Here is a 26,848-nt window from a genome sequence, read left to right as displayed (position 1 = left end):
TCAGTTCTGCCTTACAGTGTGCCTCACTGCTCTCATTGGTTCATTAGCGTAATTCTTCCCATGTCCAAGAACCACTTGGTAGTGGTTCTAAGTCGTTAATGCGGAACCGCCTTATGCTGGAAAAAATTAGTTCCAGTTTTGACCACCAGGTGAAAATACCGCGCTGTGAATGCAAGACAGAACAGGAATGGATATTTCAGCGGAAAAGTCAAATAAGTGAGAAATGCATAATGTTGATTTTATTATTAACCGCTGCTTACACAGTTTGTTCAATATGAGCTCTAGTGGCACGCTCCTTGTTTGAGCTGAGAAGCGACCTGCATGGGCAGGTGACGGCCGCTCATTGGTCCACAGAAGAAAAGGAAGGAAAGAATATTGTTTTTAACATCCCGTTGGCATCAAGGTCAGTAAGCTCGGATTGTGTCAAACTGTGTCAAGAAAAGGGATGGTAATCAGCCGTTCCCTTTCGAAGGAACCACCCGGCATTTGCCTAGAGCGATTTCGGGAAAGAACGGAAAACTTAAATCAGGATGGCCAAACGCAGGTCGGAACCGTCGTCCTCCCAAATGTGAATCCAGTGCGCTAACCACTGCATCACCTCGCTCGGTCATTGGTTCACTTTCGAATGCACGTTCAGAATATCTGACCTGATTAATATTGTTCCGTACCTTCGAAAAGACTCGGCAACGTGCGTTTACCAAGCTCTGACGTCATAAGCTTGTTATACAACACTTTAACGATCCAATTCACGAGTCGTGTGAGATCGGCTTTACAAAGAGAAGATCCTCGAGGATCTGGAAGGTACTAGAAAAACAAGAACACACAAGTTTTCCGTAGTTGGTTCCCTAGCAGCTCACAGAGGTGCAAGGTTGGTAGATATTCCACTTCATCATTGCGGAACCGATCTACGCTGAAAAAAAAAATTAGTCTCAATGCAATAAAGACGTATAGAAATATTTCCATATATAATGGATTAGGGACGAGACTTCAGCAGAACAGGTAGGTCAAATGACTGAGAAAGGCATAATGTTGATTTGATTGTGAACCGTCACATACACAATTTGTTCAGTGTGGGTACCGGAGATGTTGACGAGATGCTGCAGAGAGCCAGATTTGCACATGATGGCCGAAATTCGAACTAATTTTTTTCCAGCGTTGATCGGTTCCGCATTAACATATTAGCATATCTATCTAGTTTCGCTGCCATATAATACTTACAGCCACAATGGACTCTGTGAGTAGCTACATCCGGTGTTTATGGTAAATCAGGTTGCACCAGCGTCAACTTCTATGATACCGGTTATTATCGCTGCAGGTTTCGACTGTTACTACTAAGAGCCGTAGGAAGTTTTCAAAATTGGGTTAAATGGCTCTGAGCACTATGGGACTTAGCATCTGAGGTCATCAGTCCCCTAGAACTTAGAATTTTGAAAACTACGTAAACCTAACTAACCTAAGGACATCACCCACATCCATGCCCGAGGCAGGATTCGAACCTGCGATCGTAGCAGTTGCGCGGTTCCGGACTGAAGCGCCTAGAACCGCTCGCCCACAGCGGCCGGCGTAGGAAGTTTTCAGTTATAGTATTTGTGTTGACACATACAAGATGTTTCAACCCTCTTTGCATTGTGTCATAAACACTAACTGGACACTAGAACTTTATACAGAAGTTAAAAGTTGCACAGAAGATCCAATTTCTCAGTAAGAATATAGTACAGCGCATCCAGTCTCTGGCGACGTGTAAACTATTGAAACAATGTCACACTTAAACGTCTGAAACGTGACATTGTTACTTTCGATCTTCTGGTCAATATTTCATTTCATTATTTAGTTTCATAGTTTTTGAACATAATTTTTGCTGGTAAATGATTCTAGGATTGAGAAGCGGGTCAGAATTCTGCGTTTTGCTCTTGACATGTCCCACTGAGTCAGTGATTTTACGTCATAACTGAAGTCACCACGAAAGCTGTTATTTCCCAAGGCAGAAATAGCTTCTCCGTAACTACTCCAAGAGCACCATAGGTATCTCGCTCTGTTGTTCATTCCTTTAGTGAGTCTCCTCCCGAATGTATCGCGTTTCGTTTGCTGTCCTAATAACTGCGTCGTGTCTACTACATTCCGCGACTCATCCAAGGGAAAAGGAAACGCAACACTTTTATAACCATTGTTAGCTGCGTCTGCAAATCAAATCGACTAGTAAATCTTCAATGCGGCGCATTACATCATCATCATCATCATCTTGGACAGTTTCCAGCCACTGGCTGGGTCTGTCGGGAACACAAGCCTCTCCATCGTGTTCTGTCTTTCCACCATTCCCCCTCTTCCACCTTCGTCCAGTTCTCTCCTCTTCTCGTCACACATCCCTTCACTCCCTTCACCCATCTATCTCTTGGTCTTCCCCTGGGCCTCTTCCCCTCCAGTTGCAGATCAAACATCCTCTTTGGAATTCTTCCCTCATCCATTCTCTTCATGTGTCCATGCCACTGCAGTCTTGATTTTTCTATCCTGTCCTGTACTGGTTCCTCCTTTAGTCTTTCCCTCACATACACATTTCGCAATCTGTCTCGTCTTGTTACACTCAACCTGCTCCTCTGGAACTTCATTTCACTAGTTTGTATTCTACTTTTGTCGCTTTTGTGCATTACCCATGTCTCACTTCCGTATGCCAATATGGGGACAAAGTAGGTTCGGTATATAATTCCCTTGGATTTCTGTAGCACCTCCTTGCTCCAAATAAGCCCCCTAATGCATTTGAAGAACTGCCCTGCTTTTCTGCACCTTTCATTTATTTCCATTGCGTTTCCCCCCTTACTTTCAATCATGCTTCCCAGGTACTTGAAGTTCTCTACCACTTGTAGTTTTTCCCCTCCACAAGTTATATCCACATTTGGCCTATTCTTCTTCCTTGTTGTGACAGTTATTTCACTTTTCTTTGCAGAGAAATGCATTCCATATTGTGCTGCCGTTGCCTCCCATACATCTAACTGCTCTTGCACCTCCTTCTCGCAATTTCCCCATAACATCAGGTCATCGGCAAAAAGCACTGCTTTCATTTTATGATCTCCAATTGCATCTGATACTTGCTGTAGGATTTCATCCATAACAATAGTAAACAATAAAGGCGAAAGTGCACTTCCCTGTCGCAGCCCATTTTCCAGCTTGAACCATGCAGTACGTTCCCTCCCCACTTTCACACAACTCTCACTTCCCTCATACATTTTTCTGACTTTTCGTGTTATCTCTTCATCTATCCCTTTTGCGTTCAGCATATCCCAGAGCTTGTCCCTATAGATAGTCATACGCCTTCTCAATATCTAAAAAGGCCATGATTAAGTCCTTCCCGTACTCATAGTGCCTTTCCTGCAGTTGCCTTACCGCAAATATGAGGTCCGTTGTTGATCTTCCCGGTCTGAAACCATACTGCTCCTCTTGCAGTCTACTTTCAATACTGCTTCTTATTCTCTTCTCCAGGATCTTTTCATAGATTTTTCCACAGTGGCATAGCAGGGTGATTCGTCTGTAGTTCTCACATCTCCTTTTATCCCCTTTCTTGAAGATCGGGACTATAATTCCTTTCTTCCAATCCTCAGGAATTCTGTTTCCTTCCACACCACCCTCAGCACTCTGTATAGCCACTGGGTTCCTACTTCTCCTGCTGCTCGTATCATATCCACTGTTACTTCGTCCCAACCTGGTGCCTTGCCCCCTTTCATCCTCTTTATGGCTTCTTCCACTTCATTCCAAGTTAGATCATCAATTTCCCCACTATTATAATCGTCTGCTGCCTTAGGCTCTCCATCGCTGTTAGTTACCCGCTTGACGGCATTCAACAGATCTTCAAAGTACTCCTTCCTAATCTTTTTGAGCTCATGCATTTCCTCCACAACTCTTCCATTATTATCCATGATCCTCAGGCACTTGCTTCTGTCGTTCCTCTTATTTCTTACCATGGTGTAAAGCACTTTTTTGTTCCCTTCACTGTCCTCTTCTAACATTCTTGTCCATTTTTCCATCCACTTCTTCTTCTCCGTCCTTACTATGGTCTGTGCCGCTTTCTTGCTTCCTTATATTTTACCCTAGCTTCCTCTGTACGGGTCTGGAACCATTCTCTGAAGGCTTTGTTCTTTCGAAGTACTGCCTCTTTACATATTTTGTTCCACCATGGGGTTTCCTTACTTCTCCTCTTTGTGCTAGTTCTTCCGCACACAGTCTCAGCTGCCTCAACTAGAGCCCTCTTAAAATCTCCCCATTCTTCTTCCACTGTTCTCTGATCTTCCTTTGGCAGCTTCTTCCTGATCAGTGTCTGGTACTGGGTCCTCCGTTCATCCTCTTTCAGCATCCATGTCTTCAACCTTTTCTCCTGTATGTCTGTTGCCCTCCTATCTTTTTTCTCTCTCAGGGTGGCTACCAACAGCCGATGGTCACTGTCTAAGGCCTCAGATGGAATGACCTTAACATCTGTGAGGCTGCTCATCATCTGCCTATCCACTAGTACATAGTCTACTACTGAAGTTTGGGACCAGTCTCCACTGTACCAAGTTATTTTGTGGCTACTTCTCTTCTTGTACCAGGAATTTTCGGTCGCCAGCCCATTCCTCTTGCAGAATTCCAGCAACAATTTTCCTTCTCTATTTCGGTTCCCCCAGCCCTCTGGTCCCATTATCTCCTGGAATCCTTTCCTGTCTGTGCCAACATGTGCATTGAGGTCCCCTATTATAATCTGATTACCTCCATTTAGCTGCTTTTGCATGTCATCTTCAAATTCCTCCTTCTCCTTTTTTGTACACCCCACCTGTGGGGCATATGCTTGGATGATTTCAACGCTTTTTCCTTTCACTCGTACTCTGGCTTTTATCTTTCGATCATTGATACCTTCCACCTCCTCCTGCAGACCCTCTCTGACCACTATTGCCACTCCATTTCTTCCCCTCTCATTCCCTATCCAGTACAGTTTACATCCTTTGCTTAGTGGTTTTTCACCAACTCCTCTCCACCTAGTCTCAGCAAGTCCCAAGATGTCCAATTTCCTCCTTTCCATCATTTCTACAATTTCTTCTAACTTCCCAGTTAGAGTCCTTACGTTTAAGGTGCCCAGTCGTAAACCATCTCGTAATCCTTTTCCATTGCTTGGTCGGTTTCCTTTAAATCCGTTCCGTGATCCGAGGCATGTTCCCTTTTTGAAAGCAGTTGATTTATCCACTACTGGCTTGCTAGGCCTATCGCAGCTTCACCAGAGCCCCGTTAGCCGTCACGTTTCAGGGTTCCCATAGGGCCTTCCCAGCTACCGTAGCGGTCCTGGGGCACACGAAGTCCCCGCTGTACATCGCCCCTATAGGCAGTCCCCTACTTTGTGCCGTTGCCCATCTCCCACGACTTGGACGAGGGGTTGGACTTATGGGAGACGCGGCGCATTACAATGGTTTGAAAAAGGGACGTTGACAGGAGCAGTGGAACAATCCGTGGACACAGTGCCTCTGTCGCTATTAAAACACAGGATATTTCAAAAATATTCGTCCGATTTGAGACAATGAAAAGTTCGTCACTTATTCGCTCTAATTAGCTTACCTAAAACACATTTTATCCGAAAAAAAACAGACAAATCATTTCGTGAAACAAGTGGATCTACATTACGTCTGAAAGACCCTGCATATACTGTCAGGTCTGATACAAGCTTAGGCGCCGACAACATTAATGCACACTTGTGCCTGTTTTAACCATTGTAATAGAACAGAACTAATAAGTAAGGAGACAGCCAGTTTAGCGTCAGGTGCTGTGGTTGTGGTAATAACTGACGAGAGTTGGATGCCGGAGTGGAAAGGGGCCAGACAGGCTTGGCTGCTGTTTAGAGAGAGACGATAGCGCTTTGTGAAAGTATGGGTTGGAATGAAGCACGTCGAATTTCGAGCCACCAGGCTAAAAAAACGTTTACCAGGATGCACCAGAGAATGGTCCATTCAATCCTGCGTGCCTAAAAATGGACCAACGACTCACAGACCTGCGTTTAAATTGTGTACGTACTATCCCTTATAAAAACTAGTTTATATATTGAAGACATAAAGGAGGACTTGTTCCACACAAAATCATCTGGGAAGATTAATTACTATAAAATGATATTAAAAACTAAGATAGCGTAGAGAAAGGTTCCACTTCCGATTACCTGGGACAAACAATCGTCGTTCGAGCCACTCTGGAGATAATATCGGTCTTCCTGTCCCCTAGTGAGCAGCGGACATACAAGACGTCTTCATCAACATTTATAAGCTTGCCGACAGGTTTGAGTATATTGCTGAACAACATTGGTGAAATATATGTGATTCACTTCGTTCCATTAGCGTTGGTTATCCCTACCTCGGGACAATTCATGGCGTAGCCATTTTAGGATAAATAAATAGTGTTAAGATTTAACAATTGCTTGCTAAAAACAAATAAAAAATGTGTTGTGGTTGGAGCGTGATTATTGTAAAAAACAGTTTTGTCCTGACATATTGTTGTCGTTGTGGTCTTCAGTCCTGAGAGTGGTTTGAGGCAGCTCTCCATGCTACTCTATCCTGAGCAAGCTTCTTCACCTCCCAGTACCTACTGCAACGTACATCCTTCTGAACCTGCTTAGTATATTCATCTCTTGGTCTCCCTCTACGATTGTTACCCTCCACGCTGCCCTCCAGTACTAAATTTGTGATCCCTTGAGCCGGCCGAAGTGGCCGAGCTGTTCTAGGCGCTACAGTCTGGAACCGCGTGACCGCTACGGTCGCAGGTTCGAATCCCGCCTCGGGCATGGTTGTTTGTGATGTCCTTAGGTTAGTTAGGTTTAAGTAGTTCTAAGTTTTAGGGGACTGATGACCTCAGCAGTTAAGTCCCATAGTGCTCAGAGCCATTTTTTTTTTTTTTTTTTTTTTTTTTTTTGTGATCCCTTGATGCCTCAGAACATGTTCGACCAACCGGCCCTTCTTCTTGTCAAGCTGTTCCACAAGCTCCTCTTCTCTCCAATTCTATTCAATACCTCCTCATTAGTTATGTGATCTACCCATCTAATCTTCAGCATTCTTCTGTAGCACCACATATCGGAAGCTTCTATTCTCTTCTTGTCCAAACTATTTATCGTCCATGTTTCACTTCCATACATGGCTACACTCCATACAAATACTTTCAGAAACGACTTCCTGACACTTAAATCTACACTCGATGTTAACAAATTTCTCTTCTTCAGAAACGCTTTCCTTGTCATTGCCAGTTTACAGTTTATATCCTCTGTACTTCGACCATCATCAGTTATTTTGCTCCCCAAATAGCAAAACTCCTTTACTACTTCAAGTGTCTCATTTCCTAATCTAATTCCTTCAGCATCACCCGATTTAATTCGACTACATTCCATTATTCTCGTTTTGCTTTTGTTAATGTTCATCTTATATCCTCCTTTCAAGACACTGTCCATTCCATTCAACTACTCTTCCAAGTCCTTTGCTGTCTCTGACAGAATTACAATGTCATCGGCGAACCTCAAAGTTTTTATTTCTTCTCCATGGATTTTAATACCTACTCCGAATTTTTCTTTTGTTTCCTTTACTGCTTGCTCAGTATACAGATTGAATAACATCGGGGACAGGCTACAACCCTGTCTCACTCCCTTCCCAACCGCTGCTTCCCTTTCATACCCCTCAACTCTTATAACAGCCATCTGGTTTCTGTACAAATTGTAAATAGCCTTTCGCTCCCTGTATTTTACCCCTGCCATCTTCAGAATTTTAAAGAGAGTATTCCAGTCATCATTGTCAAAAGCTTTCTTCTGATAACGACGTCCTCTTGAGTAGTCCCCGCCCGGAGATCCGAATGGGGGACTATTTTACCTCCGGAATATTTTCACCCAAGAGGACGTCATCATCATTTAACCATACAGTAAAGCTGCATGCCCTCGGGAAAAATTACGGCTGTAGTTTCCCCTTGCTTTCAGCCGTTCGCAGTACCAGCACAGCAAGGCCGTTTTGGTTAGTGTTGCAAGGCCAGATCAGTCAATCATCCAGACTGTTGCCTCTGCAACTACTGAAAAGGCTGCTGGGTTTGTCTGGCTTCTCAACAGATACCCCTCCGCTGTGGTTGCACCTACAGTACGGCTATCCGTATCGCTGAGGCACGCAAGCCTGCCCACCAACGGCAAGGTCCATGGTTCATTGGGGGGGGGGGGGGGGGGGAGGGAGGATCCTGACATAGTTTCCTGTATTTGTGGATTAAAGCTAATGCACATGTATACAGCATGTGGATTAGCTTTAATGGGAACTGATAACAACGGCACGGTAGCCTCCGGTTCCCAACCAATCCCGACATAGTTTCTTGTATTTGTGGTTTGGAACCGGAGGCTACCGTGCCGTTGTTATCAGTTCCCATTAAAGCTAATGTACAGGCTGTATACAGAATGTTGTGTGTATACACTGTGTGACAGTTGTGCTGGGCAGTGCAATGCAGATCTAGAGACGCTGGATTCCGCAGGTTACAGAATCCAGACGCATTAACACAATAGCAACAGCAATGCAAACAATTAATGCCACAGACGACTTATACCAACACCGACTCAAAGGAAGGCCTCGGCGCTTGTTGGTGACGTCACGTCAGCTAGGCACGGCGAACGCCAGGTCTGTTGCAGGCAGAAACGCCTGGGCGTGCTTATCACCATAAATCTCTTATTTTTGTACAAAATGTTTGGTATTGTTTTGGTTTCTGCAGTTTTATTTAGATAAAAGATTTTGTTACTATCGTGAAGCTACAAATAAAGATCATAGTTCTGCATTACTGAATCATGTCGAAACAAACGTAGATCAATATGAGAAGATGCTTTGGCCCATTGCAAGCTTCGGAAATTTTACATCCAAGTAACTATATTTACTTGATCCATTTTGTTATCAAAACTTACCCCAACCCCCTTACAATTAACTCGTTTCTTTTAATTATTTATTTATTTTCGCTTGACATCGTCACTGGAAATGTGAACTAATTTACATGTGTAAATGTCCAACTGTTGCCAGTCATTAGATTACAGTCGTTTTCAATGAAAGGAATTCTAAACAGGAAACAAAATAGCTTCATACACCGAAAATACTGCTGAGCTTAAACTTTTTTAAACATGCACATTAGAAAAGATAGATATTCCCCTCTTGCAAGTGAAAGGAGAAACTTTGTAAGATAAAAAATTTTATTTGTTAAAACAAGTATCTCTCTTTTGCCTCTTCTTCTGTCCCCCACCCCATCCCCCAACGTGTACAATCGCAAGATATTTCATTAACATTCAGTGCTCCTCACCCCATAGTCAACCAAGATACCTAAAGAAGAGCACCAATATGTTCACAGTTTCTTGTAAAAGCGACCCAGTACAAACGTAACTTCCTCAGATTTACAAATAAGGTAAAGAAGCACGAATTCTGTTGCTGCTGGACCATGAAGTTGTTTTTGTATGTCAATCCTTAAAACAGGTGGAAATTTACGTTCAGGAGGACACTATCTGTTAAGAAGTGTAATGAATTGCATAATTAATTGATTGCAGAAATCTCTCAGAACAATGTGTGTTGGTCAATTACCGCCAATAGTTTCACATTTTCCTGTGTCAGAGAGGGAGACACCACCATTATGCGTATGCCTGCAACAGATCTGGCGTTCGCCGTGCCTAGCTGACGTGACGTCGCCAGCAAGTACCGAGGCCTTCTTTTGAGTCGGTGTTGCTTATACCCTCTCTCGATCAGGAACCATTGCAACGCTAAAAACCCAAGTATCCATATGCGCACTTGCGCCTCCATCGGACTTTTCCTGCCAGATGCTGAACTTCGGTTGTTAGTGAGTGTGCAACTGTCGGCCGGCAGGTGGAGTCGCCGCCGCCGTCGATGCGCAACACAATCGAGGTGCCGGTGCTGGACGCGCTGTCGCCGCACCGCGGCTCGTCCAACCTGCTGCACCCGCCTAGCATCCTGCTGGAGCTGCCCGCCAAGTGCCTGTCGCCCATCACGGAGATGCCGACGCCCGTGCCCACGCCCATCATGTCTCGCCACGGCTCCTGCGCCGCGCTGTCCGCCATCACCCTCACCCCCAACGAGCACGACGACGCAGAGGTGAGGCCGCCGCCAGCTGCCTACTGCACACTCGGCGAAAGAAGGTCCCTGACAGCTGTAGTGTGTTTGTGCGCCTCTCTCAACCAATCACGTAACGCGACTTTGTATATGTCTCTTTGGCAACGCCTTACTGTTGTTGTCGCTCTATAAAACACTAATGTCTCGCCTGCAATGGTTTGCGAAACACAGTTGAAAACTGGCAACAACGCTGACAGCTGTCAGGGATCTTCCTTCATGGGCCCAATCAAGACATCACCAACAATGCCTGCCCAAACGTTCACAGAAAATCTGTGTTGATGACGTGATTGCACAATTGCGTGCAGATTCTCGTCAGCCCACACATGTTGATTGTCAAAATTTACAATTTGATCACGTTGGAATGACGAAACTAAAATGAGCTCTAACATGGAAAGTAATCGTTTCCGGACACATGTCCACATAACATATTTTCTTTCTTTGTGTGTGAGGAATGTTTTCTGAAAGTTTGGCCGTACCTTTTTGTAACACCCTGTATAAATGATCTAGTAGAAAGCATGGGACGCTCTTTAAGGCTGTTCGCAGATAATGTGGTTGTCTATAACAGAAGTAGTAACCCCAGAAGATAGTAACGATTTGCAGAATCGCCTCCAGAGAACTGACGAATCGTAAAGACTCTGGCAGTTTAAGGTTTTTAGCATATTGCGGCCCCGTCAGCAACTGTGTAGGCTAATATATTGAAAAATCCGCCTCAGTTGCGAAAATTTTCTGGTCGTTTCGCAGGTTTCGGCTAGAATAATCCAACCTTCTTCAGAAGCATAAAATTACTATAACATGCCAGAGTAAGGCACACTCAACACTAAAAACTAAAACCTATAGTACCGTGGTACCACGTCGAATTAAAACTACTTAACTGAAGTCCAGCCCCGGCATCACTTCACCACGCGGTCGGTCGGTCGGTAGTTTTAATTCGACATGATACCACGGTACTATAGGTTTTAATTTTTAATGTTGACTGTGCCTTACTCTGTCATGTTATAGTAATTTTATGCTTCTGAAGAAGGCTAGATTATTCTAGCTGAAACCTGGGTAAAGACCAGAAAATTTTCGCAACTGAGGCGGATTTTTCAATATATTGCTCTGGCAGTTGACATTGAATGTAAATAAATGTAATATATTTAGGAAAATAAACCCACTACAGTACAGCTACACTATTGGGAAGAAACCTCTGGAAACACTATCTACCATAAAATATCTAGGAGCAACTATCTAGGACGACGTTAAGTGGAATGACCACATTAAACAAACAGCTCAGAAAGCAGATGGCAGACTAAGATTAATAAGAAGAATCTTAAGGAAATGTAACGCATCCACGATGGAAGTGGTTTATAAAGCGCTTGTTCGAGCGATTCTTGAGTGTTGTTCATCTGCCTGGGATCCCTACCAGGTAGGACTGATAGAAGATTTAGAAAAGGTCCAACGAAGAGTGTCGCGTTTCGTCACGGGATCGTTCAGCCGAGCGAGACCGCTAAGGAGACATTCAACAAACTCCACTGTCAGACATTATGAGAGAGACGTTGTGCATCACGGAGAGATTTACTATTGAAATTTCGAGAGAGCACTTTCCCGGAAGAGTCGGACAACATATTATTTTCCCGCTCATGCATCTAGCGTGATGACCACGATGACAAAAATCGAAAAATTAGAGCCAATCCAGAGGCTTACCGACAATCATTCTTCCCATGCGCTATTCGCGAGTGGAATAGGGTTGGAGGGCTCAGTTAGTGGCACAGAAAGTACCCTCCACCGCACACCATTAGCTCGCTTGCCGAGTATGATGTATATGTAGAGGAAGAATTAACGGAATAACACAGATGTTGCAATGCTCACTATAACCAGATATTATACTGGTGTCGACGATGGACTGTGTCTCGTAACGTCTCTGTTCCGATCACGATCTATAATTCGGGACATACGGTATTCCTGTGCTGTCCTGAAAATTTCCTGAGTCTCTAATGGGTCATTATTCAAACAGCGCACTCTAAACTCATGAGAAGGGAATGAAAGTCATTGTACATATACGGTCTCTCGGAATAAAGTGCATGCTTCCACGTACTGTTGAGTTCGTAGCCCGTGTCCCTGTTAAAGTTGTTGAGACACGTTTCCGTTGCCACAGCCTCTTTGATGTTTGAAGTGTGGGCTTGAATCCGTGTCTGCTCAAAACTAGATTTCACAGCGCTGTGTTCGGAAAAAGCAGGTTTTTATATATTTATGTATCGAAGTGCTGCTCATATTCGGTACAGCTCTGAAAAACGGTTCGAACAGGCCTTACCATCAGGTTACTGTCATATTCACATGGAGTACTGTAAACAACTGGGACTTTGTGGTCATGATTATCCTGCACAGGGCGTAATATACACTCTGATTTTCTTGCTTTACCGAAAGACGGTTTTAAAACCATGCCTCTTTAAGATTCGTACAGTTTTTTTTTATGTTCTATAGAACGAAAGGAGCTTCGTGTATTGATCTTTGTGTTACTCGATGAGATATGGATTTGTTTTCCGGACACAGCTGTCTTTATATCACGTGCCCAATATCCGTTTTGTTTCAAAACAGTGATTAGACGGATTATTTGGGCACTTAAACGGTTCCTGTCAGATTTACTTCTAGCTCTATATATCAGAATCTTCATCACAGCTCTCTTTTGTGCAGGACGATGTAAATTGTGCCAGTTGTGACAACTGTCTGTCTGGCTCGGTGTACGATTCACCGAACGTCCATGCCGATCTTCCAGCTCCTCCTCAACTAGAAAGGCTAATAAGGGGAGTTTTCCTTCAGTTTGCATTCACTCTTTCCTGACAAGGGCAAGTACATCGTGAACATTTAACACGGCAAATCAGTCGTGAACGCCTTCGTGGGTATACCGAACAAATTGTATCTTAAGAATTTTCAGTACTTCATGAACTCTTCTCTTACCCCAGGTCTTCATTACAAACAAGAGTAATATTTTTCGATACGTCGTGATTCACCCTCTTTCTCGTACTTTTCCTCGTTAAATCGGTATCTCACAATCTGGATGGGACAGTGCATACGTCGTGCTTCTTTTCAGTATCATACCTAAAAACATTAAAACCTATTCCTACACAGGTAGTAAACGACCAGTCCCAAGCTAATACCAGAATTTAAGCAAAAAGGAAGATCCATTTGCATAAAAACGTATTTATCGTCACGACTAGTTTCGGCTCCTACGCCATTTTCATGAGGCCAGTTAGTTTTAACATCAACGGTCCTGATGTAAGTCTCTGCGTGCTCCGGGAACACGAGATTCAGCTTCCACTACCCTCGTCCACCTCCTTACAACCTCTACCCTTACACACACACACACACACACACACACACACACACACACACTACGATACTCCAAAATACCTGCGAGTAAAAGTGGATCATAGACTCACGTTCAAAAATCATTGCCATAAAACAAAGTTTAAAGTATTTTGTGGCGGTGTTCGTAGCGACAAACACTTGGCTGTAGAAATGGCTTACGAAGTCACCGCCACACTTTTAATAGCGGGCCGACCGGTCCGCTGGAACAGTAAACAGAAAGATGAAAACCCAAACACTCTGATTAAATAAAAGTCGGTACTTATCTTTATTAGTGAAGATACAGAAACACAGTAGTGAAGTCTAGTTCGAGTCGGAGCGGCTAGGTCAGCGTCGGCTGACGACAAACAACAACTCTGCTGCGATGAACACACAACTGACTAGCAAGTACACAATTCGGCGGCGAGTATACAACTGAGCGGCGAATACAGAACTGTCCTAGCGCTCGCGACTCCAGCGCTTAAGAAGCCAGAAGCCAGCGGTGGCGCGCGCAGACTTGCGGCGATTTGCTGTCTCGCTGGCGCTGCTTATGCGGACGGCGTCCGGACTTTGATGCTGCCAACCTTTTGGCAGCGGGCTCGGGTGGCATTACTGGCTAGGACATAACACTCCTCCCCCCCAAATCGCCGCACCGTCGTTGAGTAATGACGTGGCGAGCGTCGACGGCGGGGGAGGGGTCTGGCCGCAGGCGTAGCAGAAGAGACCGGGGCGGAGACTGTTGTCGGTGGCAGTCCCCGGTCCGCACCCCAGCATTGGCTGCGCGGGGCCTCGGGAAACACCGACGGAAAACCGAGGTCAGGGTGCACGCCTGTGACCACGGGCGCAGCTTCTGGTACTGGACGCGACGGGGCGTCGGGACCCACGAAGAGAGGCAGCGTCTCCTGACGCTGCGTCGACGGATGCTGAGTGGGCGCCGGACAAGGCGCTGCGGTGTCAGACTCCTTGGGAGTGCCCAAGGAAAGCGGCTGGAGGACAGGCTGCACAGCCACCGCTTGGGAAGGCGGCCCGGCTGAGGGGTCGACGTCCATCAGCTCCGAAGGCGGTGGCGACTGAAGAGGGACCGCAGGCGCCGGAGCGACCACCTGGGGCGCTCCCGAATGAAGCTGCGCGGGAGGCATCAACGGGACGGGCTGTCGGCGTGGTAGCGGCGACGGCTGCTGCTGCTGCTGCTGCCCTGGGGGCGGCAGCGAAGTCGGAAGGCGCGGCTGGAACCCGCCGCGGACCAAATCTGTGGACAAAGAACGAGCGGCAGAATCCGGGCGGCCAGCGCGGCGCCACTGGTTCTGATGCCTCCTGTGCACCCCAGTAGCACCTTGAACAGTATAAAAACCGCGACCCTGGACACTTATCACGGTACCACGTTCCCAACGACGGCGACCGTGATAAACTCTGAAAAAAACGGCGTCGTCGCGCTGAAAACGCGTGCGATGCTCAGAAGCGGCGGGTCGATCCGGGGGGTGCAACAACCGTAGGAGGGTGCGATGACGACGGCCGTGGAGAAGCTCCGCAGGCGAAGGGCCGTCGCGTGGCGTGGTCCGGTACGACGACAGGAACGTGATGAGGGCCTGCTGACGAGAGTGCGGTCCATGTGATCCTTGAATGTGCGTACAAAACGTTCCGCTGCACCATTCGATTGAGGGTGGAACGGCGGAGTAAGAACATGGCGAATGCCATTGGCAGAACAAAAACTTTCAAATTCAGCAGAGGTAAATTGTGGACCATTGTCAGACATTAAAACTTCTGGAAGACCCTCAATACAAAAAATTGAAGTCAACGCCTGTATAGTTTGTGCAGACGTTGTAGACTGCATGGGCACAACAAACGGAAAATTACTAAATGCATCTATCACGATGAGCCAACGAGAATTCCAATATGGACCAGCGAAATCAATATGTACTCGCTGCCAGGGACCGGCAGGGCGTGCCCACTCAAAATAGCGTTGAGGCGGAGCAGCTTGGTGTTCGGCACACGTCGAACAATCTGTAGACATCTGTGTAATCTGCTTATCAATGCCGATCCATGTACAATGACGGCGGGCAAGCTGCTTGGTGCGGACCTCTCCCCAATGACCTTGATGCAACAAGTCGAGGACCTTGGATTGGAGCACTTGCGGAACCACAACACGAAGCTGGTCATTCTCGGTGCGTAACAGCAAAACTCCGTGCGAAACAGACAACAGATTACGTTGCGGATAATAGCGACGAACCACAGGATCCGATATGTCCTTTGCCTTGGACGGCCAACCACGTTGAACAAAACGTAATAGTAAACTCAGATGAGGATCCGTAGCTGTCTCACGTGCCACCTGACGATAATCAATCGGAAAATCCCGGAGGGATTGATGCTCATCGGCGTCAATCTGATGGCAAGAGTCTTCGGAGGAATCGAAGACATCATCCGCAGCAATCGGCAATCTAGAAAGCGCGTCAGCGTTTGCATGCTGAGCTGTAGGGCGATACAGTATCTCATACTGGTATTGTGATAACAAAAGAGCCCAACGTTGTAGTCTTTGAGCTGTCCGCTGAGGAACTGGTTTAGACGGATGAAACAGTGACGTCAGGGGCTTGTGATCTGTTACTAAATAGAATGGTCTACCATAGAGGTAGTGATGGAATTTTGTGACACCGAACACAATAGCCAACGCTTCCTTGTCCAATTGGCTATAATTACACTGAGCTTTGTTGAGCAATTTAGATGCGAACGCAATAGGACGTTCGGTGTTACCGACTCGGTGAGACAACACAGCACCGAGGCCGAAAGAAGAGGCATCACAAGCTAACACCAGAGGCTTGTTAGGGTCGTAATGGACCAGACAACGATCATTCAATAAAGCCTCTTTAAGCTGCTAAAAGGCTGATTGGCAATCAGCTGACCACACAAACGGAACATTCTTACGGCGGAGACGATGCAACGGTGCAGCAATCTGTGATGCATTAGGTATAAACCTAATATAATACGTCAATTTGCCAAGAACTGCTTGCAATTCATGCAGATTGCGAGGGGCGGGCAAATCACGAATAGCTGCTAAATGTGACTGGGAGGGATGAATGCCTTGAGCATTAATAACATGTCCCAGATACTCCATCTCCGTAAGGAAAAATGAACATTTATCGATGTTGCAACGTAGGCCTGCCTGAGACAACACTTTAAATAAACACTCCAAATTACGGAAATGTTCAGCAGGCGTCCGACCGGACACAACAATATCGTCTAAATAGTTGCAACACGATGGCACATTAGCCAGAAGTTGAGACAAAAAACGCTGAAAAACAGCTGGAGCTGACGCACAACCAAAAGGCAAACGCAGAAAACGGAACAACCCCAACGACGTGTTTATGACAAAATACTGTTGTGATTGCTCGTCGAGGGGTAATTGCAAATATGCTTCACGGAGATCAATTTTGGAAAAGAAACGAGCTTCCCCTAACTTATCCATCAGCTCGTCCGGTCTAGGCAAAGGAAAAGAATCAATGACAGTCTGAGGATTAACTGTCGACTTAAAATCAGCACACAAACGTAACTTGCCAGACGGTTTCTTTATAATAACTAAGGGAGAAGCCCACTGGCTCGCTGAAACGGGTTGAATAACACCGTTGTTTTGCCAACGACGAAGTTCATCTTCTACAGGTGCCCGGAGGGCGTGAGGCACTGGACGAGCACGACAAAATCGAGGCTGAGCATTATCTTTTAACGTAATATGAGCGGCAAAGTTCGCAGCACAACCTAGTTCGTCTTTAAATATGTCACTGTATCGTTTACACAAATCGGTTATGCTGTCTTGAGGAACAACAACAGAATTAATTTGCAACACATTGTCTTGGATAGACAGGCCAAACAAGTCAAAACAGTCTAATCCGAAAATGTTTACACTGTCTGTAGCGCGGAGCACTGTGAATGAAACTGTTTTTGTATTGCCACGGAATATGGCTGGCACGCTACATACACCTAACACAGGAATTCGTTCTCCACTATAAGTAGCCAAAGAATGTTTTGCCGCTGAAAGTTTAGGGCGGCCGATAGCCGCATACATAGCACTATTTATGAGAGTCACAGACGCACCAGTGTCTAATTGAAAATTGAAGGTCTTGTCCTGGATGCGTAGCTTCACAAATAGTTTATTACACTGTCTGTGGATCGGTGCAGTGGAGGCGGAAGACACAAAATCAGCGCGTTTAGCGCGTGTTCGCTGCTTACGACAACTCGTGGGTTGGGCGGGTGGAACAACAACTCCCGCTTCCCTTGCAGTCTGTACATTACTGTTTACAGCGTTTGAATTACGCTTGGGTCGCATAGCAGAGGGCTGGGTGGGTGGCTTATTGCGAACAAGTTTATTACCCACACGAACCGTGGAAGAGTCTTTAAACGCGACCTTCTGGGCGGGCTGGCTTTGAAGAACATGAATATCCATGGGCTGGGCAGCACTAGAATTGTTCTTGCGTTTACGCAAACAAACAGTCTGGATGTGTCCTTTCCTTTGACAAAAGTGACAAACCGCGTTTCTCAACGGGCAACGTTCACGAGGATGAGCAAGAACACACTTAGGGCAAGACTTAACTCTATCATTTTGCACACGCGGCTGACGAATGTGTTTAACATGACGCGGCCGGCTAGTGTTTACAGTCTGACTCTGCCGGTGGGGCCGCGGGCGTGACAGAACTTGCTTAGCACAGGCAATTTGAGAAATACATGGCTGATCTAACTCACACTCAGCATAGTCAAAAGTATATTGGGCTTCAATGATGTTCATCACAGTCTCTAATGACGGGTCAGGCAACTTTAAGATAGCAGCACGAATACGAGAATCTGCAATGTTTTGAGTAAAAGCGTCTCGTAGCATGACATCACTGTAGGAAGCTCCACACACACAATTAAATCGGCACTGACGGGTGAGGCCCCGTAAATCTGTTAACCACTGTTTATTAGATTGATGTGGCAGTTTCTTTAATCTGAAGAACTTGAATCTGGCTGCTGCCACATGAACTCGCGACTCGAAATACTCAGCAAGCTTGTTAACAACGTCATAGTCTAAAGCTTCTGGCTGGGATTCCGGGAACAACTTACAAAGTTGTCGATAGACTTCCACGCCTGCAGTGGAAATTAAATAAAGCTGCCGCTCAGTACCTGTGATTTTGTAGACTGTCATGTGCGCCTGCAACTGCGCGAAATACTCTCGCCATTCTTCTCTGGATGCATCAAATGCACGGAACTGTGGTGCTGCCTGTGCTTGTTCCTTTTGTGTTGGAGGATTAGCCGCTTGTTTGGCGATTGCTTCCACCAGACTTTGTATTTGCTGACTCTGTAACAAGATCAACTGTTGTAATTCGGCAGACATAGTGAACACAAATTAAACCAGCCCCCAAAAGTTTATCGCTATAATTAGTATAACCAGAAACAAGTTGAACCAGCCCTGCACACGAGTTCGGAAGTCCTCGTCGCCAGTTTTGTGGCGGTGTTCGTAGCGACAAACACTTGGCTGTAGAAATGGCTTACGAAGTCACCGCCACACTTTTAATAGCGGGCCGACCGGTCCGCTGGAACAGTAAACAGAAAGATGAAAACCCAAACACTCTGATTAAATAAAAGTCGGTACTTATCTTTATTAGTGAAGATACAGAAACACAGTAGTGAAGTCTAGTTCGAGTCGGAGCGGCTAGGTCAGCGTCGGCTGACGACAAACAACAACTCTGCTGCGATGAACACACAACTGACTAGCAAGTACACAATTCGGCGGCGAGTATACAACTGAGCGGCGAATACAGAACTGTCCTAGCGCTCGCGACTCCAGCGCTTAAGAAGCCAGAAGCCAGCGGTGGCGCGCGCAGACTTGCGGCGATTTGCTGTCTCGCTGGCGCTGCTTATGCGGACGGCGTCCGGACTTTGATGCTGCCAACCTTTTGGCAGCGGGCTCGGGTGGCATTACTGGCTAGGACATAACAAAGTATCTACCCGGAACAACGTCATCCGTAAACCTACGAGGGCAGTTCAATAAGTAATGCAACACTTTTTTTCTCGACCAATTTTGGTTGAAAAAACCGGAAATTTCTTGTGGAATATTTTCAAACATTCCCGCTTCGTCTCGTATAGTTTCATTGACTTCAGACAGGTGGCAGCGCTGTACGGAGCTGTTAAAGTGGCGTCTGTAACGGATGTGCGTTGCAAACAACGGGCAGTGATCGAGTTTCTTTTGGCGGAAAACCAGGGCATCTCAGATATTCATAGGTGCTTGCAGAATGTCTACGGTGATCTGGCAGTGGACAAAAGCACGGTGAGTCGTTGGGCAAAGCGTGTGTCATCATCGCCGCAAGGTCAAGCAAGACTGTCTGATCTCCCGCTTGCGGGCCGGCCGTGCACAGCTGTGACTCCTGCAATGGCGGAGCGTGCGAACACACTCGTTCGAGATGATCGACGGATCACCATCAAACAACTCAGTGCTCAACTTGACATCTCTGTTGGTAGTGCTGTCACAATTGTTCACCAGTTGGGATATTCAAAGGTTTGTTCCCGCTGGGTCTCTCGTTGTCTAACCGAACACCATAAAGAGCAAAGGAGAACCATCTGTGCGGAATTACTTTCTCGTCATGTGGCTGAGGGTGACAATTTCTTGTCAAAGATTGTTACAGGCGATGAAACATAGGTTCATCACTTCGAACCTGAAACAAAACGGCAATCAATGGAGTGGCGCCACACCCACTCCCCTACCAAGAAAAAGTTTAAAGCCATACCCTCAGCCGGTAAAGTCATGGTTACAGTCTTCTGGGACGCTGAAGGGGTTATTCTGTTCGATGTCCTTCCCCATGGTCAAACGATCAACTCTGAAGTGTATTGTGCTACTCTTCAGAAATTGAAGAAACGACTTCAGCGTGTTCGTAGGCACAAAAATCTGAACGAACTCCTCCTTCTCCATGACAACGCAAGACCTCACACAAGTCTTCGCACCCGAGATGAGCTCACAAAACTTCAGTGGACTGTTCTTCTTCATGCACCCTACAGCCCCGATCTCGCACCGTCGGATTTCCGTATGTTTGGCCCAATGAAGGACGCAATCCGTGGGAGGCACTACGCGGATGATGAAGAAGTTATTGATGCAGTACGACGTTGGCTCCGACATCGACCAGTGGAATGGTACTGTGCAGGCATACAGGCCCTCATTTCAAAGTGGCGTAAGGCCGTAGCATTGAATGGAGATTACGCTGAAAAATAGTGTTGTGTAGCTAAAAGATTGGGGAATAACCTGGTGTATTTCAATGCTGAATAAAACAACCCCTGTTTCATAAAAAAAATGTGTTGCATTACTTATTGAACTGCCCTCGTATTACCATCGCCTGGGGCTCACAGTCAAACGTGCTCCGTACATCTGCCCTGGCACTACGCTTCCAGTTTGTCAGAATTCCACACAAGCCAAGTAGGTGGACGCATTGTGACTGGTTGCCTACGACTAACTCCCGTCACCAAAATTTATCAAATTACGCGTATAGTGCCACCTCACATCCCAGAAGAACAGACCCAGAAAAGGAGGCAAATCGATCCCAGACACACACTGTTTGTACGAACCACAAAAACCTATGTTGAGGTCAAAGCGGAGCTTCATGCACACAACGTAAGCAATTTCATCAGCACCTTGAACTCGCAGAACAGAGCAGCGAAATACATTAACGGAAAAGGGTTGGGGAGGCATCAAGGAGCAACGTGTGGGCTTTCATCTGCTGTAGTTGACTTGGAAGCCACTAAACCGATTGAACAACAGAGTGAAGATGCAAGGCAAACCTCAGGAATTGGGGCTTCATGACTGAAGATCAGTTTTGCGAGTGCAGTGACCTTCTAACAATACCACCACTTGCAAAATAGGTTAGAAATCAGATTAATAATGTTGCTCACGCAGCATATGTTCGCTTTATCGGGCAACAACAAAGTTATTGACTGTGGATGGTATCGTCAGAATGGAAATAATGAAGTCACTGTAAAAAAGTCATTAATTTTGGCACTTATCTTGAATGGATTCCCACGTAGATTTCGTCGAAATTATGGCTCATCTTGTTGATTCTAGGGTGATTGCACTTTGACCGCTAGAAGGTCCAGATCTGTATTTTAGCAATATTTGAAGACCTAACAAATATGTTTTTCAGGAAATTCTTAATAATCAAACAATCCCAGATCAAAACAATGGTATGATAGAAATAATTTTTGACTTTGTGTTCACGATCCACATTTTTATTAAACTTCTTGTAAATTCACATATACTTCTTAATTGTCACATCATCAAGAAAATAGTTTTGTATCAATCTTCATATATTTAATTTCCGCTTTAACCAAACACAAGACTTGAGTGTTCTTTTACAAAGCGAAATAACAACTTAACTTCTGCAAAGTGAAACAAAGACTGCTCTGTGCGCACTCGCGCCAAAACGGTTGCAAGTAAGTCAAAGATTATGAGAGTCTCACAGAAATGAATACACACAAGAACCATATCACTGTAATATATCGATACATCGGAGTACCTATACATTAATAAAACCAAACGTGAATATTGTCACAAAAATATGTCTGTTACTTCGCAGAAAAGTAGTACGATGTTACTGGTATCGAGATCTGGGGATGGAGTGCCGTAATGGTCACGTAAATAAAGAACCACTACATCCTGCAGGACCCACAACGTCTCCTGGTCGGCAGAAACCTTCCTGATAACTGCAGCACAGAAGATTGATATGCTGCAAGTGATAAGGTCATCAAGACAGCGGCGTTCTTGAACTTAATGTCTAATGTAACAGAAAATCGGCAATGCTCCGCAGAATTTTGTTATAGTTTTTATTATTCTGTATTATCTAGGTTGCGGACACGTAGAATGAAATAAACGAAAAATAAATCGACATATCGCAAACACCCCCCGCCCCCCTTCACTCTCCCCCTCCCCCCTACAAATACAGGAGTGTATCCTGAACACTTATCAATTTACGATATGGTTACTGCTGAAATAACCAACTGATCACTCCAAAATAACGTACAGGCCGAAAATGTTTGTAACAATAAAACGTTTTTATGGACAGGAATCTGTATATTGAACAAGCAGTGAAGGAAACAAAAGAAAAATTCGGAATAGGAATTAAAATCCATGGCGAAGAAATAAAAACTTTGAGGTTCGCCGATGACATTGTAATTCTGTCAGAGACAGCTAAGGACTTGCAAGAGCAATTGAACGGAATGGATAGTGTCTTGAAGGGAGGATATACGATGAACATCAACAAAAGCAACACGAGAATAATGTAATGTAGTCGAATTAAGTCGGGTGATGCTGAGGAAATTAGATTAGGAAATGAAACACTTAAAGTAGTAAAGGAGTTTTGCTATTTGGGGAGCAAAATAACTGATGATGGTCGAAGTAGAGAGAATATAAACTGTAGACTGGCAATGGCAAGGAAAGCGTTTCTGAAAAAGAGAAATTTGTTAACATCGAGTATAGATTTAAGTGTCAGGAAGTCGTTTCTGAAAGTATTTGTATGGAGTGTAGCCATGCATGGAAGTGAAACTTGGACGATAAATAGTTAAGACAAGAAGAGAATAGAAGCATTCGAAATGTGGTGCTACAGAAGAAAATGGTTCAAATGGCTCTGAGCACTATGGGACTTAACATCTGTGGTCATCAGTCCCCTAGAACTTAGAACTACTTAAACCTAACTAACCTAAGGACATCACACACATCCATGCCCGAGGCAGGATTCGAACCTGCGACCGTAGCAGTCGCGTGGTTCCGGACTGAGCGCCTAGAACCGCTAGACCACCGCGGCCGGCCTACAGAAGAATGCTGAAGATTAGATGGGCAGATCACATAACTAATGAGGAGGTATTAAATAGGATTGGGGAGAAGTTTGTGGCACAACTTGACTAGAAGAAGGGATCGGTTGGTAGGACATGTTCTGAGACATCAAGTGATCACCAATTTAGTATTGGAGGGCAGCGTGAAGGGTAAAAATCGTAGAGGGAGACCAGAGATGAACACACCAAGCAGATTCAGAACGATGTAGGTTACAGTAGGTACTGGGAGATGAAGAAGCTTGCACAGGATAGAGTAGCACGGAGAGCTGCATCAAACCAGTCTCAGGACTGAAGACCACAACAACAACAACATGGACAGGAACTGCTGTTTAATGAAACTAATAACAATAATAGCTGATGTCCGAAATGAGCACCATGTGGGATATAACACCTGACGCCAGACTATCATCATCTTTGGGGGTCCCCGGGGCAACTGGTCAGTAGTGAGTGACACATGTGCTTACTTACCCCAGCAACTAGCGCCTCCCACAGCCCAGTGGCAGAGTACGAACACGAGGCTGTCGGTGTGCCAGCAGAGCCGGCAGTCGTCTGGCGGCCGGATGTCGCCCGCCGCCGCCGCCGCTCCCGCCAACCCCACGCCTGCGGCCTCCGCGGCGCCGCCGCTCCCGCAGGCCGCCCCCGCCGTGTCGGTGCCCACGCTGTGGGTGCAGCACGCGTCGCCGCCGGCCACGCCGCGGGCACGCTCGCTGTCGACGACGTCAGCCGGCGCGCCCGGCTCGCCGCCCCCGCAGCAGCGCCGCCAGATGCTCAAGGAGCTGGACAAGCCCGCCTCCCTGGACCTGCCGTGCCCGCCGCCCATCATCACCGTCACCTGCAACCTCAGCGACCCCGACTCGGACGACGACGACGACGACGACGACGACGTGGGCGCGGGCGCGAGGCGGCGGCGGCCCGCGTCCGCGGCGAGCGCGGGGGGCGGCGGGGGCGGCGGCCCGTCCGGGCTGGCGCCGGCCGTGGCGCCCTCCATGTGCTACCTCAGCCCCTTCTCCATGTGCTCGCGCGCCGACCGCACCGCCTCCGAGTCCAACCTCAGCTCGTCCGGCTACAGCTCCATGGCCAGCCCGGGCCCGTCGCGCTGCGGCTCCAACAACCCGCTCTGTCCCAGCGAGGTGAGTACGCTACTCCCCCTTCTCCTTTCGACATGTTTTGGGCCACGTAACACGTTACTTGTGAAGCTATTGAAATTTTCCACGCTACTAAGGTAAGGTTCAAATGACTCTGAGCACTATGGGACTTAGCTTCTGAGGTCATCCGTCCCCTAGAACTTAGAACTACTTAAACCTAACTAACCTAAGGACATCACACACAACCATGCCCGAGGCAGGATTCGAACCTGCGACCGTAGCGGTCGCGCGCTTCCAGGCTGTAGCGCCTAGAACCGCTCGGCCACTCCGGCAGGCACGAAGGTAAGGTCGAATGGGCTCTGCGGGTAAAACCAACATTTCATCCCAGTCTCCTCGTGGCTTCGATTCGTTCCACAGACGAAACGTTCGTTAACCAACGAAACCCAGTCAATAGCGGCGAGGAAATATTTAAAACTGGACATTCATGGCAGTGAAGAACTTACACTTTATATCATTATTCCTTGTTCTTACTGTCGGTTTTGGTCCTTTTTTTGCTAGTCTAACGCTCAAAAAAATCCACGTAGTCCTTGAGAATGGCGTTTTAGCTCCGAAAGGAGTTGCACTAAAGCAGAGAAATAAAATAATGTAAACAAAGAGGGCGTATAGATACGCTACTGGCCATTAAAATTGCTACACCAAGATTAAATGCAGATGATAAACGAGTATTCATTGGACAAATATATTTTAGAATTGACATGTGATTACATTTTCAAGCAATTTGGGTGCATAGATCCTGAGAAATCAGTACCCAGAACAACCACCTCTGACCGTAATAACGGCCTTGATACGCCTGGCCATTGAGTCAAACAGAGCTTGGATGGCGTGTACAGGTACAGCTGCCCACGTAGCTTCAACACGATACCACAGTTCATCAAGAGTAGTGACTGGCGTATTGTGACGAGCCAATTGCTCGGCCACCATTGACCAGACGTTTTCAGTTGGTGAGAGATCTGGAGAATGTGCTGGCCAGGGCAGCAGTAGAACATTTTCTGTATCCAAAAAGGCCCGTACAGGACCTGCAACATGCGGTCGTGCATTATCCTGCTGAAATGTAGTGTTTCGCAGGGATCGAATGAAGGGTAGAGCCACGGGTCGTAACACGTCTGAAATGTAACGTCCACTGTTCAAAGTGCCGTCACTGCGAACAAGAGGTGACCGAGACGTGTAACCAATGGCACCCCATACCATCACGCCGGGTGATACGCCAGTATGGCGATGACGAATACACGCTTCCAATGTGCGTTCACCGCGACGTCGCCAAACACGGATGCGACCATCATGATGCTGTAAACAGAAACTGGATTCATCCGAAAAAATGACGTTTTGCCATCCGTGCACCCAGGTTCGTCGTTGAGTACACCATCTCAGGCGCTCCTGTCTGTGATGCAGCGTCAAGGATTACCGCAGCCATGGTCTCCGAACTGTTAGTCCATGGAACTGAAAACGTCGTCGAACTGTTCATGCAGATAGTTGTTGTCTTGCAAACGTCCCCGTCTGTTGACTCAGGGATCGAGACGTAGCTGCACGATCCGTTACAGTCATGCGGATAGGATGCCTGTCATCTCAACTGCTAGTGATACGAAGCCGTTGGGATCCAGCACGGCGTTCCGTATTACCCTCCTGAACCCACCGATTCCATATTCTACTAACAGTCATTGGATCTTGACCAACGCGAGCAGCTATGTCGCGATACGACAAACCGCAATCGCGATAGGCGACAATCCGACCTTTTTCAAAGTCGGAAACGTGATGGTACGCATCTCTGCTCCTTACACGAGGCATCAGAACAACGTTTCACCAGGTATCGCTGGTTATCTGCTGTTTGTGTATGAGAAATCGGTTGGAATCTTTCCTCATGTCAGCACGTTGTATGTGTCGCCACCGGCTCTGAGCACTATGGGACTCAACTGCTGAGGTCATTAGTCCCCTAGAACTTAGAACTAGTTAAACCTAACTAACCTAAGGACATCACAAACATCCATGCCCGAGGCAGGATTCGAACCTGCGACCGTAGCGGTCTTGCGGTTCCAGACTGCAGCGCCTTTAACCGCACGGCCACTTCGGCCGGCTGGATGCTCTGAAAAGCTAATCATTTGCATATCACAGCATCTTCTTCCTGTCGGTTAAAGTTCGCGTCTTTATGACGTCATGTTCATGGTGTAGCAATTTTAATGGGCAGTAGTGGATATTATGTACACTGACCGAAATGGAAATTGTTACACGTGTGCGATATTTATCAAACTTTGTGGGGTTGTTCATCACATGACGGTAATTGAATGATTAAACTTTCATTCCATACGGCAGTGATGTCCACCATCAGCAACAGTATCAGTTGTTACCCCTCGACCCCCCCGGCACGAATACACTCTCGCTCTCGCTGCGGAATTGAAGCACATATCCTCCAAATGTCATGATGAGTAATTCCTTGCTAATCCTGAAACACATACT

General features: G+C 46.4%; 1 protein-coding gene across 1 annotated transcript in view; it reads left to right on the top strand.

The window, feature by feature from the left end:
- LOC124788539 overlaps positions 1 to 26,848 on the top strand; it is a 573,870-nt gene that overhangs the window by 484,713 nt on the left and 62,309 nt on the right. The window contains exons 24-25 of the mRNA XM_047255809.1: positions 9,843 to 10,088; positions 24,008 to 24,385. Of these exons, the coding sequence (XP_047111765.1) occupies positions 9,843 to 10,088; positions 24,008 to 24,385 (624 nt within the window). The remainder of the gene's footprint in view (positions 1 to 9,842; positions 10,089 to 24,007; positions 24,386 to 26,848) is intronic.

The sequence above is a fragment of the Schistocerca piceifrons genome, chromosome 3, assembly GCF_021461385.2.
Source record: "Schistocerca piceifrons isolate TAMUIC-IGC-003096 chromosome 3, iqSchPice1.1, whole genome shotgun sequence".
In the NCBI taxonomy this organism is placed as follows: Eukaryota; Metazoa; Arthropoda; class Insecta; order Orthoptera; family Acrididae; genus Schistocerca; species Schistocerca piceifrons.
This window is presented reverse-complemented; position numbering and strand designations above follow the sequence as displayed.